The sequence below is a fragment of the Triticum urartu genome, chromosome 2A (genome assembly GCF_056163025.1).
Source record: "Triticum urartu cultivar PI428250 chromosome 2A, HENAU_Tu73, whole genome shotgun sequence".
Lineage (NCBI taxonomy): Eukaryota > Viridiplantae > Streptophyta > Magnoliopsida > Poales > Poaceae > Triticum > Triticum urartu.
The window spans coordinates 708,111,146-708,127,207 of NC_141874.1; the positions used below are offsets into that span (position 1 = coordinate 708,111,146).

General features: G+C 42.9%; 2 protein-coding genes across 2 annotated transcripts; both read left to right on the top strand.

The window, feature by feature from the left end:
• The first annotated feature begins 3,884 nt into the window (after positions 1–3,884).
• On the top strand, positions 3,885–7,523 carry SHM4 (serine hydroxymethyltransferase 4). Its single transcript, XM_048703616.2, has 4 exons — positions 3,885–4,666; positions 5,823–6,213; positions 6,294–6,395; positions 6,974–7,523. Exons 1-4 carry the CDS (start codon positions 3,989–3,991, stop codon positions 7,216–7,218), a joined length of 1,416 nt encoding a protein of 471 aa, XP_048559573.1. The 5' UTR covers positions 3,885–3,988; the 3' UTR covers positions 7,219–7,523.
• Positions 7,524–11,009: 3,486 nt separating this feature from the next.
• Positions 11,010–15,256, top strand: LOC125540046 (abscisic acid-inducible protein kinase). Its single transcript, XM_048703617.2, has 9 exons — positions 11,010–11,316; positions 12,397–12,471; positions 13,689–13,790; positions 13,879–13,932; positions 14,033–14,125; positions 14,210–14,302; positions 14,401–14,505; positions 14,614–14,712; positions 14,783–15,256. The coding sequence occupies exons 1-9, from the start codon at positions 11,197–11,199 to the stop codon at positions 15,068–15,070; spliced, it is 1,029 nt and encodes a 342-aa protein (XP_048559574.1). The 5' UTR covers positions 11,010–11,196; the 3' UTR covers positions 15,071–15,256.
• Positions 15,257–16,062: the final 806 nt, after the last annotated feature.

The window sequence follows — 16,062 nt, forward strand, 5'->3', positions numbered from 1 at the left end:
TTTTGTATCTACTACCCCTATAAAAGGAAGAGAGGGCGGAGAACCAAACAATCAGACCCGTCCATCAACAAGATCTAATGGCCCTTAATCCTTCAATGTTTAACGCAACAAACCACGCATTAAACCAAATCCATCGTTCAAAAAAAAACGCTGCCCGCACACGACCGCACGACCTCTCCCCTCCTTCCCGCACGACCTCTCTCGCCCCTCCTCCCTGCACGTCTCTCGTCCCCTCCTCGACCTTTCTCGCCCCCTCCTCCTCCTCCTCCTGTGCCGTTCGCCGCCCCGCCGTTCCTCCCGCAGCCTCGCGCCGCTGTTAGCCGCAGAAGCCGCCCCGCCGCGCCCGAAGCCGCCTCCCGCAGCCGCCGCCAGCCACCCCTGTGAGGAGGAGGCATCCCGCACAAGATTCGGCCAATAGGTGTTCCCTCGCCCTATCCCATGACTGGGGATGGACCAGGGAGGCGGTCGTCGCCCGTATGGTTCACTCAACTCACGCCGCCACAGATCTGAGCCTCCTCATCACGCCATCGATCTTGGGACCAGAAACTCCTTCACCTCGCGCGTGCAAGTATGCCATCGACCTGGTCTCGCGCCAAACCTCCTCTCCCGCCAGCCGTTAACCTCGCCTCGCCGCGGATCTGAAGCATCGTATTCATATATTCTTCTTCAGGCAGGTTAGTGTGAGCCTCTGCTCCTCTCCAGGCCTCCCCCTTCAATCTTCCTCTGTTTCGTGTCTTCCTAAATATGCTCTGCCAGTCATGGTGCTCCATTGTCATAATATAACTGAAATAGCCATATTAAATGCATGGTAGTGAACTGAACCTCACGTTCAGATTTCTGTTCGCACCATTCCCCTCTGAAGTCTCTTTGTTTTAACATGCACATGATTCAGATTCAAGAGGAGGCGAGGAACTTTCGGCTGTTGGTGGATGTACGGCAATGAGACCACTCAAATTCAAGAGCTGGCGGGAAACTTTGGGCCATTGATGGATGTACTTGTCAGCAAGGGTGATGGATCCTCATTGCTTAACAAACCTATGAGAATTAAGAGAATTGTTCAAGCATCATCTGCCACTGCTGAAAGATCTTTAACTGTTAAGGTAATTCAACGGCACATATATCAAATAGAATAGCTGAATTGTTGTGCTCACCTTGTCTTTGCTTCTTGATTCTAGGTAAGAACAACTTTCTTTGAAGGAAGAAACTGTGCTGATTCGTTAGTTTCAGACATTTATGACTCGGGTGCTTCAGCCATAACAATACATGGTCGATCACAGCAACAATGCTATAGCAAATTTGCCGGTTTTGACTATACTAACCAGTGTGCATAGAAGGCCCCTGACGATCCGCATGTCATGGGAAATGGTGATATATTCTCCTTTATAAAGGTTAGTATATACATCAGTTTACATGATTTACAATTTTAGCGAAGTTTGCTTGTGATCCACATTTTAACTTGTAATTGTGTAAGCAAAACATTTTCAAATAATTACAATATCCTCACTTCTCTCTAAATTTATACCAGAAAGCAAGAAGAATTGCCAGCTTAATCAGGAAATACGAAATCTAGGCGTTACAGAAAATTATCAGCTATTATCAAGCATTTATCTGCTCCCATTGTTTTGCGCAGCCTATGGAAAGGAAGATTCCCAACAGTGGTCAGGGGAACAAGGTACAACTTCTCCCAAAAATCTATTATCTTTCTTTCACGTAAATGAGGTGTTGCAACTAGCTCAATTCTACGGGAGCTTGGGATATTTGAGAGCACTTCCAATCATTAACTAAATTAGGATCTTCAAGTTCTGCCTTAGTTCTAGATAAAATGGATTATGCTCCAATTTTTACTTTTGAAAAGGTCTAACTTTTGGCCCAACTTTCAATGGTCATCTGCCATAAGAAGTGCTATTCATCGCTGCAAAACATTGCTATTTCTGAAAGTTTTTAACGCTCTGCATATACCTTTTCTGTATCTGGCACGATACCTTTTAAATACTTACAACCATTCCATAATTTGAATAGCTATTTTGTCTGTCTTCTGCAGTGGCTCAACCAGAGCATATAAACTGTTATATTCACATTTGCTGCTCTTCTACGAATGTCTCACTGATCCCTCTTCTTTGATCTCAAAATTTAGATGACAATTACTCCTATCTTTAGAATCAATATATTTGGTTCATGTTCGTAGATGCGTAATGGTTGATGACTGTGCATTCATATTGTTTATGTAGTTAGTGAAAGGTCTGTATAATGCATACTTTACATTGAACTGATAGCTGATAGACAAGGTAAACTGTAGCATGAAATCGCTATAATTCATGAGGATACATGCAAAGTCAGTATTACTTATGCTCATAGGTCCTAACATTTTTTTGTAATGCTTTTACTTGCTTAATTAGTAACCTCTCTACGTCTCTGTAATAGATGCGATGTTTGATTGATCAGTCTAACAGCGTCTGATCACCATTGAAACAACCTATGCAGTGATTTGTTAAACATAATGGAACACATGGTTGGCAAGAAATGTATATACGTATATGCCCTTATGTGAAATTGTATTAAATTTCTTTGGTGCTAATGCATGACATTTGATACTTGACAGCCTTGGATATTTACTGAGATAAAAGAACAAAGGGACTTGGATATTTACTGAGATAAAAGAACAAAGTGACTTGGATATTTACTGAGATAAAAGAACAAAGGGACTGGGATATCACATTTGGTGAGAGATTGAGTATTCTGAAAGATTTAACGTGCTTCTGTCTCGAACACTAGGGCTCTGCTGGCATCAAAGGCGAGTCATCTCATCATCTCTGAGAGTATGTAGAAATTAGGACATTTTCTTTGTCATATTTTCATAAGGAGGGTGTAATTATTGAAAACTGATGTTGGGTGTGATTATGTACAAGGAAGAAGCTTTTGACTTGTTGAAGACAGAAGGTCTAGCATACCTCACCTTGATGTTGAATATGCGTTTAATGGACATTAACAAGCGTTGGATATAAACTACTTTTGCTTTCTTGGCGGCGGCTCTCGGAGGGAAGGAGCATCATGTTGTGAACATTGTTATCTTGAAGACATAACTTTTTGTTGATTAGCTCACATTGTTTGATAAAGAAATAGTCAAATGTCGTTTATGTTGCATGAGTTTTTTTAGCGGAGCTTATGCATTCTGAGGATTTCTGAAGGCTTTGGAGTTGCTAATTTGAATAGCCCGTATGGTTAATGGAAGCTCATGTTTGTGTCATCCATTGCGGCTAATTATAGCAAACGTGTGTGGCTGGGTTTTGAATTCAGCCTAAGAGCGTGTCCCCCTTACTACTCGCCCCCAGCTGTCATTGCAATCTGGTGTAGTTTGGGTTTGTATCCTTGTAAGACCGATGTTTTCATGTTACTTTTTGTTGGTTCGATTTTTGTGGCGTTAGAACCCTTCCTTAACACTGTAATGAAGATTTTTATGATTTGTGTTTCAGCAAAATACAAGCCAACATTTTTTCTCCATGATATCAGGTGTGTCTATAAAAAATAGACGCCCATCAATGCTTGAAAACGTTGCCGCTGAGGTGCTTATTTAGGCTATGAAAATAATATGTTGATTACGTGCGTTGCACGTGCAAGCTTAGTACTTTTCAAATCCGTTTTGAACTTCTCTAAAATCAAGGGAGCAGAGCACAAAATCCGCACTGGCGGTTAACACGTCTGTCATGTGACGGCGCGGTGCGGTGGCCCAACCGCCCACCGCGACCGTGGCCCAAGCACCTCACTCGCACCCACACCAACCCCCTACCGCGCACCCGGTCGAACACCTCGGCCGCACCCGCACCCACCACCACCACCCACCTCCGACGTGCACACGCGCCGCACTCCTCTCTATATATCCCCACGCCTCCAATCGCCACCACTCGCCGCCCACCTCCCCCTCTCCACTCCCCCCCTCCGCCGACGACCACCACTCCCCCCTTCCTCCTCCTCCTCCGCCGCCGCCGCAGCAATGGACTCCGTCGCGTCGTGGGGGCTGACCCCGCTGGCGGACGCGGACCCGGACGTCTTCGACCTCATCGAGCGGGAGAAGCGGCGCCAGCGGAGCGGGATCGAGCTCATCGCCTCGGAGAACTTCACCTCCTTCGCCGTCATCGAGGCGCTCGGCTCGGCCCTCACCAACAAGTACTCCGAGGGCATGCCGGGGGCGCGCTACTACGGCGGCAACGACGTCATCGACGAGATCGAGAACCTCTGCCGCGACCGCGCCCTCGCCGCCTTCCGCCTCGACGCCGCCTCCTGGGGCGTCAACGTGCAGCCCTACTCCGGCTCGCCCGCCAACTTCGCCGCCTACACCGCGCTCCTCAACCCGCACGACCGGATCATGGGGCTCGACCTCCCCTCGGGCGGCCACCTCACCCACGGCTACTACACCGCCGGGGGGAAGAAGATCTCCGCCACCTCCATCTACTTCGAGAGCCTGCCCTACAAGGTCAGCGCCGCCAACGGCTACATCGACTACGACAAGCTCGAGGAGAAGGCCATGGACTTCCGCCCCAAGCTCATCATCTGCGGAGGCAGCGCCTACCCCAGGGACTGGGACTACGCCAGGCTCAGGGCCGTCGCCGACAAGGTCGGGGCCATGCTCCTCTGCGACATGGCGCACATCAGCGGACTGGTCGCCGCGCAGGTATAATCACCACAAACTCACGTCGGCTTGTTACATTCAGAAATTGGATCTTGGCTTCAAGATTCCTCTTTTATGCGATGCGATCTGGTTGTTGGGATCTTAGTAGTAGGTACCTGGTTGTTGAGCTTTCTAGTTGTATATGATTGTCTTTTAGCTGTGTGCATCTATTAGATCTGTGCATATTTCATAACTGGTTGGTGCTGGGTTGTTCTGAACTGGAAAATAGATGCACACAGCTAAAAGAGTTGAGCTTTCTAGTAGGTACCTGGTTGTTGAGCTTTCTAGTTGTATATGATTGTCTTTTAGCTGTGTGCATCTATTAGATCTGTGCATATTTCATAACTGGTTGGTGCTGGGTTGTTCTGAACTGGAAAATACTCTGTTTACCTGGAATGTTACTATTAGATCCCATCTAAGTAAGTGAGTTGCGCTTTGGTATCTTTCCGTAAATGTTTAGTTTCTTAAAACGTTGAGTTGTAATTTCAGACAAATGCAAGATCGAAGGATTAACAACTGTTATTTTTTCCCCTGATAGAACATGCAACAATCTGGAGTTCATACTTAAGTGCAAGTTTGTTGTATAAATAGTAGTAGTAGTAATAATAATTGTTAATCTTTGTTTCAGCGTAAATACTTGAGTACATTGTTTGGATATAATCAATTGTGTTTTTGCACTGATTAACCTATGGAATGACTGCTCTTATACTATCTTTCGTCAAACATATGACAAACGGCCCTGAGTCCTGGCTTGACATATGGCATGGTATATATAAATATAATGTGCTACTTGCCTCAATTGAGTACACGTTTTTCATATATTGAGCGCTCAGCTGTCTGCTAGGGTGACTGATGTGCATATTCCTTCTGTACTGTACATAGTCAGGGGAACCACTTGTTTGACTGTACTTTTCTCATGTTCTTCTGAACTCTGCTTTTCTGTAAGTGAAGAACAATACTTCTATAAGCGTAGTCATGAAAAATGCATATAGTGTACCATGTAATTGAAAAGAATGTCCTATTAATTTTTATAAAATCCTGATCATCTTTCTTTAGGTGTTTCAGGCATACTGCAATAGGTTGAAGATTAAAGAGTGTATGAATGTCGATGTAATCCTACAGTTTCTGAGATGCTTACTGTTTCCTTTCTTTTATCTAGGAAGCTGCAAATCCTTTTGAGTTCTGCGATGTGGTTACCACTACAACACACAAGTCTCTCCGGGGACCGAGGGCTGGCATGATCTTCTACAGGAAAGGCCCTAAGCCTGCGAAGAAGGGCCAGCCTGAGGGTGCTGTGTATGACTATGAGGACAAGATCAACTTTGCGGTGTTCCCATCGCTCCAGGGTGGTCCCCACAACCACCAGATTGCTGCCCTTGCAGTTGCCCTGAAGCAAACTTTGACTCCTGGATTCAAGGCCTATGCAAAGCAGGTCAAGGCCAACGCTGTTGCGGTTGGAAAATATCTCATGAGCAAGGGTTACAAGATGGTGACCGATGGAACTGACAACCATCTTGTTCTATGGGATCTCCGCCCTCTTGGCTTGACTGGTATGCCCCAGTTTATTTGTGTGAGTTGATTTTCTAGCAGTCCTATTATCACTTGTTCTAATATTAGCTTATTTCTGCAGGAAACAAGGTCGAAAAGATGTGTGACCTTTGCAGCATTACATTGAACAAGAATGCTGTCTTCGGTGACAGCAGTGCATTGTCCCCGGGTGGTGTCCGCATTGGTAAGAATCACTCCGTCTGCTTATTTGTTTTAATTACATCTGCTGATACTGCAAGCGTGAAGAAATTATTACTACCTCCATCCGGAATAGATGAATTTCTAGAATGCGTGCAGTCAAACTTCTTATTCATTAGATTGGTTAATAGAAATATTTCCACATTCACAATTCATATTTAATGAACGGGGGCTGTACTGTTTACTTCATTCATGTTGCATACATTTCAATGTGAGCAATCATGGTCATTGTGACTTGTTATTCACCGCTGTTGACGTGATAAATTTTCTCTGAACTAAAACAAGTACATGATACAAACTAAATTACTATGACACTTTATTTGGGAATTGGGAATGACCTTTTCTATCCCTTGATAGAAGTAATTCAGAGTGAGATCTTCAATAATCTGAGAGATTTGTCTGTGATGGGATACCAGATACCTGTTCCGCAAGCCCTGTTATGCCTGTTGACATAGCTGATAGGCTTTACAGGAAGACTGTATCATCCCAACATGTTTCCTAGTTTTTCCCTGGCACATAGCCTGCTGAAATGTCGTCTGAGCGGATTCTGGCTATTGTTTTCAGGTGCTCCCGCGATGACTTCCAGGGGTCTGGTCGAGAAGGACTTCGAGCAGATCGCCGAGTTCCTCCACCAGGCTGTGACCATCTGCCTGAACATCCAGAAGGAGCACGGCAAGCTGCTCAAGGACTTCTCCAAGGGCCTGGTGAACAACAAGGACATCGAGAACCTCAAGGTTGAGGTCGAGAAGTTTGCCCTCTCCTTCGACATGCCTGGGTTCTCGCTCGAGAGCATGAAGTACAAGGAGTAGGATGATGATACATATGTCGTGGTTGTCTCCGCTAATCGTCCATACGCCATGCGCTTCTAAGCCTTCTTGGCCGCCGCGCAATGCCACAGTGCTGTGCTTCTATGAGATTTGTCTGCTCGCCCTGGAGCCCTGGATAGTTCTGTAAACGCGTCCCACCTTTATGCTCTGTTTGCCGTCCACATTCCATCATATTTCTTTGTAGGAATTGTTCGCCTGGGATCATGGAATGTCGAGTATTTGCCAATAATCTTCCATATTATTTTTGTGTATGCTCTGCATATGGGAAAAATATATGTGTTATTTTCTTTGTTGAGAAAGAAAACTGTGGTGCTACATAGTCTGATCAATCAACTCAACGTTACACTGACCTGTACCAGGATAAGACCACAGAAAGATCATAATAACAAGTTTTAAAAGAATCACTTGGAGATTGTAGTGTAATCTGGGCATACTCTAGGAATTCAATTAAAAAACATGGAACATGCATATAAAGAAAGAAAGAAGACAGTCAGGAAAATCCATTTCTGCACCCGAGCTCATCTGCACCCGCGTCGACGAAAAAAATCAAAATAAATACTAGAAAAATTCAAAAAATTCCAAATAAAATTTGTGTGATAGACATTTTGATGCTTGAGGCCCGCTTCAAATTTCAAGTCATTTGGACATATGAGCAGCTCTCAGCAAAAAAGACAAATTGGGGGTCTGTAAAAATATTTACTGTTCATGTACTGTTTTGGTTCGATTTGTCTTTTTTTCTGAGAGCTTCTCATATGTCCAAATGACTTGAAATTTGGGGCAGGCCTCACGCATCAAATTGTCTACCATACAAATTTTATTTGAAATTTTTTAAATTTGTTTTGAATTTTTTATGATTTTTTTTCTAACCGGGTGTAGATGAGCCTGGGCACCAAAATGCCCTACTCGACAGTCAGCGGTTATTCTTCTCTTTCTCTCATAGCTACTATTCGCTGCAAGGAGTCTCTTTTCTTACATCGGTCTACAACTCTACATCTCATGCCAATGGTGCCCAAAAAGTTAAGATTTTCTGCAACTTTTGACAACAATAGACAAATTTTGGTAGCACGAGAGCTTCTCTCTAGCACCTCCGGAGAAGATCCTTTTAATGTTGCAACCCATTTCACAAAGCAATGTCATTTTAATGCACTGGTTTTTTGTATGGGCAGGCCCATTTTTTCGGCTTACATTCAATCCTTTTTGGGAAGCTTCTAGAACTTTCTCTGAGCCGGTTTTTTCTTTATTTTTTATTTCGTTTTTTCTTCCTTTTTATTTCTTCTTTTTTATGTTCATTTTTCTGTTTTTAGTTTTTTGTTTTGTTTTCTGATTTCCCTTTTTGATTTATATTCTTTGTTTTCTCAAATTGCAAAAATCTTTTAAACTCCTGAACTTTTTTTAAATTTTGAACATTGTTTGAAATCATGAACATTTTTTAAATTCATGAACATTTTCTTTACATCAGATTCCAAAAATGTTCAACAATGTAAAACATATATTCAACAAATTCAATTTTTGCTCGTCAAATTAAAAAATTATTAATCAAATTCAAAAAATGTTCATCGAAATAAAAATGGTTGATAAAATTCGAAATTTGTTCATCTCTTTTTCAAAATTTGTTCATTGCTTTTTCAAAAAATGGTCATTGATAGCAAAATTTGTTCTTCCATTTTTCAAAAAACAATGTTTTGGAATACATTTTTTGTTCATCAAGTTCAAAAAATGTTCATAGAATTTTGAATTAGTGAACATTTGTTTCGAAGTTTATGAACATTTGTTGAATTTACGATTTTTTTAAAGATGTAAACATTTTTTACGAAATCATGAACATCTTTTAACCACCACATGTGATGATTTCTGGAAAATGTTCCCCAAAATTATTATTTTTCCTTAAAGTTTGAACTTTTTTGATATTCCAAATTGTTTTAAAGAAGAAAAAACAGAAAAAATGGAATAAAAAGACCAGGACGCCCAACCCCGCTTATGGGCCCCATGCGCCCAATTGGAGGCCCCGTTTCAATGCTGCGGAGCATCCTGTACTACTGGGCTGGCCAGCGTATGTGGGCCTCCGTTGCCGTGCAGCTCACCAGAAAAAAGGAGTAGCAGTGATCATGAGGGAAGCTTTCAAGGCGCATCAGCGATAGTGGTGAAGGGGGTGTTTGATCCGCCGACTCTTGAAGCTCTTGCTGTCCGGGAAGCACTGGCACTTGCTGAGGATCTCAACATACAGAGAATACATGTTGCATCAGACTGCAAGACTGTGATAAATGATATCAAACAGAAGAACCCGGCTAGCTACGGGGCGATCTTACATGAAATAATAGACTAAATCTCTTCTTTCAGTAGTTGTAGTTTTGTTCATGAGTTTAGAAACTCGAATTTCGAGGCTCACAATCTAGCGAAGCATGTTTTAAGTTTAGGGGTGGGCCGCCATGTTTGGTTAGAACACCCTGGTAATATCTCGTTTGTACCTCTGAACATTGGGTCGGACTAAATAAAGCTTCGCGTGGATTGTCTCAAAAAAAAAAAACAGAAAGAAGGAGCGTGATGCACAGGGCAAACAAAACTGGGCCGGCCCACTGGGTGGAACAACAGTGAGCGGATGTAAAAAATCGCCATAAAAACGTAAGCGTTCACTTGGAGTCGACCTCGCGACCTGCATCTTGTGATTCATGCACCTGGAACTCACCACTCCTAGTGACAGAAGCGCACCGCTAATGTTATAAAGAACTAACGACAGCAACAGAAATGAAAACTTTTCCTTCAAATTTTGAAGCATTTTGCAGGATTCGATTTTATTTAAGATTACGAAGAATTTCTATCAAACATGAACAATTTTTTTTATAAACATCCGAACATTTTTTTAATTTGTGAAAAATTTCTTTAAATGGGAAACATTTTGTGAAACTGTGAACAGTTTTTAGATAGATGTTTTTTTAATTCCCGATCATTTTTCAAAAGGACCCTGATAAGTGTCACACTGACACAAACTCATGGCAACTCCAAATGTTTTTGATGGCAAGTTTAATGATGCGAGGATGTCAATTTTATTTGTCAAGCATTGCAACTTTCTTTTCGGATGGCAGGTTTAGTTTTTTTTGGTTTGTTTTTTCTTTTCGGATGGCAACTTTAGCCGCAAAAAACGCCAGAGCGGGATTGCTTCGTGCCACACCTGTGGCACTTATCGTTTGAATTTTTGAAATTGCGAACAACTTTTAATACGATCAACATTTTTTTTAAACATGAGAACATTCTTTGAAATTCCGAACAAGTTTTGAGACCGCGGCATCTTTTAAAAATTACCGATTTTTGAATCAGTGAATATTTTCTAGAAAATGGATTTTTTGAAATTTCGAACAGCTTTTGGATATATGATCATTTCTTGGAACACGAACATTTTTATATTTGTGACCAAAATTTGGAAAACAGGAGCATTTTTGAAAAAAAATTCAAACAACGTTTGAAATCTCCAAACATTAAAAATAATAGAAGTAAACATGAAACAGAAGAAAGAACATTCGCAGAATAATAGTAAAAGAAAACGAAGAGATGAAAAGAAACTGGTAGGCAGTCGTTGGATGAGAATCAAACGGTGATGGCTCGCTGTCATCAGTGTACTTTTCCTTCCCTTGAGAACAGTGGGACTGTCCATTTCTTCAGTCAAGACTCAAGACCGCATCTCAATCTCAATGAGAAGTGTTGGAGTTGGGTTTTCCCTTTGTGGCTTGCGGACGGCAGCCGCGGCGACACATGGCGGCGCTGCAAGGTGACGTGTCTCTCCGGACTCCTCCCCTCCATCCCCACCTCAAGGCTCCCATACCAATCCCCTCCCCGACCTCGTGGGTTGCAGAACCCAGCCCCAGCTCCATTCACACCCTCCCGTCTTCCTTCCTCCTCCCGCACCATACCATCAAGGTGCTTGTCTGCTTGGGGCCTTGAGGGACATAGGAAGAAAGAGGGGAGGACATGGATCGGTACGAGGTGGTGAGGGACATCGGGTCCGGCAACTTCGGGGTGGCCAAGCTGGTGCGGGACGTCCGGACCAAGGAGCACTTCGCCGTCAAGTTCATCGAGCGAGGCCACAAGGTACGCGCGCGAGCAGCCTCGTCGTCCCTCATACCCACACGGTTCATCGGCGCTTGATCCAAAACTATTCTCCCGTGTGCGCTGTCCTAGGCTCGATGGCCCCGTGATTGGTTAGAAATGTTTTGGCCGGTCAGCGTCCATGGATTCACTCTGCTCCGTCCTCTGTTTTACGCGGTAGCGGAGCTGCAGGACAGTGAGATTATCTCGTGCTTCTCCCGTGTGTGCCTGGAATCTTGCTTGACCGATACTTGCCGTTTTTACTGCTCGGCAGCATGTGTTGCGCGGGCATGGTTCTAATTGTGTGGGTAGGCTTACCAGGACTGCGGATGTTGGCCATGTGCTGCTCTTTGAGTTCAGGCGCTCGAGTTCCAGGGATGAGGACTCTAGGTTCGACCTTCATTAGTTGAATTTGACAATGGAACGACGCCCCCTTTTGTTAAAGACATTGCATGGAGTTTACCCAGACTCTCTCTTAATCCCAAAGGAACCATATTCTAACAAAATAGACAAGGAAGTATCCAGGGCCTGCCACCCTGCCGTTGCTTCCAATGCTTCCCTCCAATAAAAATAATTGAAAAGAATCAGTGACACACACCGAATCTGCTTCTGCTGCCACATAATGTCCAATGTAGTAGGTATATGATTAACTATTCATAGCCTTCGCTTTGGTGTGGCTTTGGTTTCAAGCATTTATGCATTTCTCCTTTTGGGTCTACCTGTTGAAAGCATCTTTTATTGAAATGCGATAACAAAATCTTACCACAGTTATTAAAGAACTAATAGATGATTCACCCAAGTGATTCCACAGTTCAGGACGACATCCAACGGCTCGGAGCGTGTGGTGTGGTGGATCGATCCTAATGTTCAGAATGCTGTGTCGTGCTTAAGTAACAAACGGGTGTCAAATCCATTTTTATATACAAGGCCACTATCAAGGAGACAAGCTGCCTTGCAACATTGACTTAGAAGATATTAACTTTTGCCTTGGTACCTGTAATATGGGTTTGTGGCCTTGTATACAAAAATGGAGGGAGTATTTATGATTCATGAGTTAACTCTAAACATTTATTTTTGCTGCAGATTGATGAACATGTTCAAAGGGAGATTATGAACCACCGGTCACTCAAGCATCCAAATATTATTCGATTCAAGGAGGTAATTTCTTGGCTTCTAGGACAGTGATTGTCCCTCATATAGGCTCAAAGTTGTTTGGAGGAATTTTGTAGGATTTTCATAGGATAGGATTTCTATAGGAAAAATTCCTTCAAAGCTCTTTGGTTTGTAGGAATGAGATCCTATTCCTATGGAGGAATTCTTCCTATCCTCCACATTTCATAGGGAATAAACATTAGCCTAGACTAAATGGAAAAAAATCTTATGGTGTGAATCAAAGGGCATCTCCTTTTCTATTCCTATGCATAGGATTTGAGATGCATGTCATCTCATTTCCTATGACTTTCCTATTCCTATGATTTTCCAATCCTATGAACCAAAGGAGGCCGAGTTATGAGTGTAATGCTTTAGCTCTTTACCTCATGAAATTTAACGCAGGGTAACTAGTCACATATTGTACTGATACTTCGTTACAGAAAATTGTGGCTTTGCAAGATTATGGATCTCCTTTTATATTACTTTTACGATTGCAAGTTGTTGATCGCAGTGATTGATTTCGGAGACTTGACTCACATATGGAAACATACTAATATGGAAGTTAAGGTTATCTCTAGTGGGAAGTAGAATGTGTAACTGAAATTTAGTTCCATGTTTTGAGGCTAGGACTTTTTACTACTTTGGTGTATGTTATTTTACATCAAACATGCTGGCTAACCACTTCACTACTATTAGACTACTTGCTTTGAATTGTTAAATGCTTATCAGCTTAACATTTTCTTCCTCTTTGCACTGTTCTGCACTAGTCAGGCAAGTAAACTTATTATTTAGATTTGCATCCCCATACTTTGGATTTTTTTCAGATACCTGATTGCTTAGCTCATGTAACTAGACCATTGATGATTTAGCGGGTAATTAACCAGTAGAAAAATGACATACATGTGTTTTTAGAGGGTATGAACATTTCCTCTTGGTTGGAAAGAACTTCATTTTTAATGAAACAAAAAAACTTGATTTTCCATAGAGATGAAATTCTTGCATGGGAAGAAATATCATCTCATATGCACATTCCTGATCTGGACTACTTCAGATTCTTACCCACTGCCATTCAAGAATATATAATCTTACATTGGGTGGAGAGTTTGGAATCAACTGAGCTTGTGAATGCCGCTAGCTGTTTTCTCCCTGATCATCTTGAATTCTCGGCCTGCTTATCAAAGCTTTAATCTTCGATTCATGCTTAAACGTGCTTAGTTTTTCAGGTCGTGCTAACTCCCACACATTTGGCAATAGTTATGGAATATGCCTCTGGCGGCGAGCTATTTCAAAGGATTTGCAACGCAGGGAGATTTAGCGAGGATGAGGTAGATAATATTTGCAACGACCTTTGGAACTTCCTTCAATGGTTACATATAATTACATTAACTGTTACTTACTCATTACTCTTAACAGGGAAGATTCTTCTTCCAACAATTGATTTCTGGAGTGAGCTATTGTCACTCTATGGTACGTAGTACTCTGCCAAACCAGCTCGCAGATAGCAGCTTATGTCAAACGCTCATCACACGATATGTCATCTTTTTTTCTTTTTTCTTTTTGCCTGCAGCAAGTATGTCATAGAGATTTGAAACTAGAAAACACTCTCTTGGATGGTAGTGTCGCACCTCGGCTCAAGATTTGTGACTTCGGTTACTCCAAGGTATTCCCGCGCAAGATAATGACCTCTGAATGTTGCGTTTTCATCGCCTAAACAAGGACCCTGTTTCGACTCTTTTCATTTCAGTCTTCTGTCTTGCACTCTCAACCGAAGTCAACTGTCGGCACACCGGCATACATCGCCCCAGAGGTCCTCTCTAGAAGAGAATATGATGGAAAGGTACGAATGTTCGAAGTTTGGTCCGCTACGACACGATTTTAACGGTTTAAGTACCACATCTGAAGCATTCAGTTATATACCAACTCTTGTAATCTTAGGTCGCCGATGTTTGGTCATGCGGAGTAACGCTCTATGTGATGCTTGTCGGGGCATATCCTTTCGAGGACCCTGATGAGCCAAGGAACTTCCGCAAAACGATCACTGTGAGTGCACACCCTTCCCACCTTATCTCTCATGAAACTTTTGCATCATCTCTATCTGATGCCTCTCACTGTGTTACTAGAAAAGTTAATTGTTGGTGTCTTCCACAGAGGATACTCAGCGTACAGTACTCTGTTCCGGACTACGTTCGAGTCTCGATGGACTGCATACATCTGCTGTCCCGCATTTTCGTTGGAAATCCTCAGCAGGTTATATATTCTTGTCCTGGAATAGTTCAGTTCCTAGTCATATAGTGCTCACATTTGTATCTGCGTGCAGCGAATAACCATCCCGGAGATCAAGAACCATCCATGGTTCCTCAAGAGATTGCCCGTTGAGATGACCGATGAGTACCAAAGGAGCATGCAGCTGGCAGACATGAACACGCCGTCACAGAGCCTGGAAGAAGCCATGGCGATCATCCAGGAGGCGCAGAAACCTGGCGATAACGCCCTAGGGGTTGCCGGGCAGGTTGCCTGCCTGGGGAGCATGGATTTGGACGACATCGATTTCGATATCGACGACATTGACGTTGAGAGCAGCGGGGATTTCGTGTGCCCGTTGTGATTGCTCATGAGTGGTTCGAAAGTTCTCTTGATGGTTTGCCTGTGGATGGATCCCTGTTTTGTCATGCTTCCACTAGATTTTGTTCTGGGTCACAAATTCTCTGTAGCCTACAGATTGGCTTGATGTGTAAACAGTGTAAGATAAGTTTACATGCTTATATCGAAATCAGTAGTTTTACCCGAAAAACTCTTGCTTCCCAGTTTATATATAAAGCAACACAGCTGAACTGGTACAAGATGAGGAGGGGTACCGTAAAAGAACTCCTCTAGAACAACTCCAATGGGGCAACCCAAACGGACAGCGATTTCGTCCGTTTGGGCCGATCGTACGTCCGGCGTCTGCCCTATTTTAGATATGGGTCAGCGTGTCCAACACGTTAACCATATGTGCCGGTGTGGCCGGCTGGCCGTTCAATTTTTGCATTGATGAAAATAGTTTGAATTGAATAAAATAGCATAGTTTTACAAAGTGAATAAAAATAAAAATATTTCGCATAGTTTTGCAAACGAATAAAAAAAGATACATTTATTGGTTGTCAATGTAAGTCTATACATGCTCAATCAAATCATTTTGTAGTTGCACGTGAGTTTTTTTCAATCACACATGTCATGATGAAATTGGATAAACTGTTTAAATGTTGCCGCTCCTCCATGCTCACGCACAACATTTCTTATCCTGAAACTGAAACCCTTGATCACACAGACATTCCGGGCGCTCGTCTTCTACGATCATATTATGCATGATCACACAAGCAGTCATCACCTCCCACAGTTTCTGCGTGCTCCAGGATTAGCAGGATACCGAACGATGCCCCATCGAGATTGCAAAACACCAAAGGCACACTCGACATGCTTTCTAGCACTCTCTTGCTCTTGGGCAAATCTTTTCCTCTTCTCTCCGATAGGGTTGGGTATTGTCTTGACAATAGTGGTCCACCGAGGATAGATACCGTCACCTAGGTAGTATCATTTGTCATAGTTGTGACCGTTGAT

Bases quoted from the DNA above. Each gene is read 5' to 3' on its own strand.
- SHM4 (XM_048703616.2), top strand. From the start codon at position 3,989: ATGGACTCCGTCGCGTCGTGGGGGCTGACCCCGCTGGCGGACGCGGAC. The intron at 6,214-6,293 runs GTATGCCCCAGT...TTATTTCTGCAG, and splicing joins CCGCCCTCTTGGCTTGACTG to GAAACAAGGTCGAAAAGATG. The intron at 6,396-6,973 runs GTAAGAATCACT...TATTGTTTTCAG, and splicing joins CCCGGGTGGTGTCCGCATTG to GTGCTCCCGCGATGACTTCC.
- LOC125540046 (XM_048703617.2), top strand. From the start codon at position 11,197: ATGGATCGGTACGAGGTGGTGAGGGACATCGGGTCCGGCAACTTCGGG. The intron at 13,791-13,878 runs GTAGATAATATT...TACTCTTAACAG, and splicing joins GGAGATTTAGCGAGGATGAG to GGAAGATTCTTCTTCCAACA. The intron at 14,126-14,209 runs GTATTCCCGCGC...TTTTCATTTCAG, and splicing joins GTGACTTCGGTTACTCCAAG to TCTTCTGTCTTGCACTCTCA.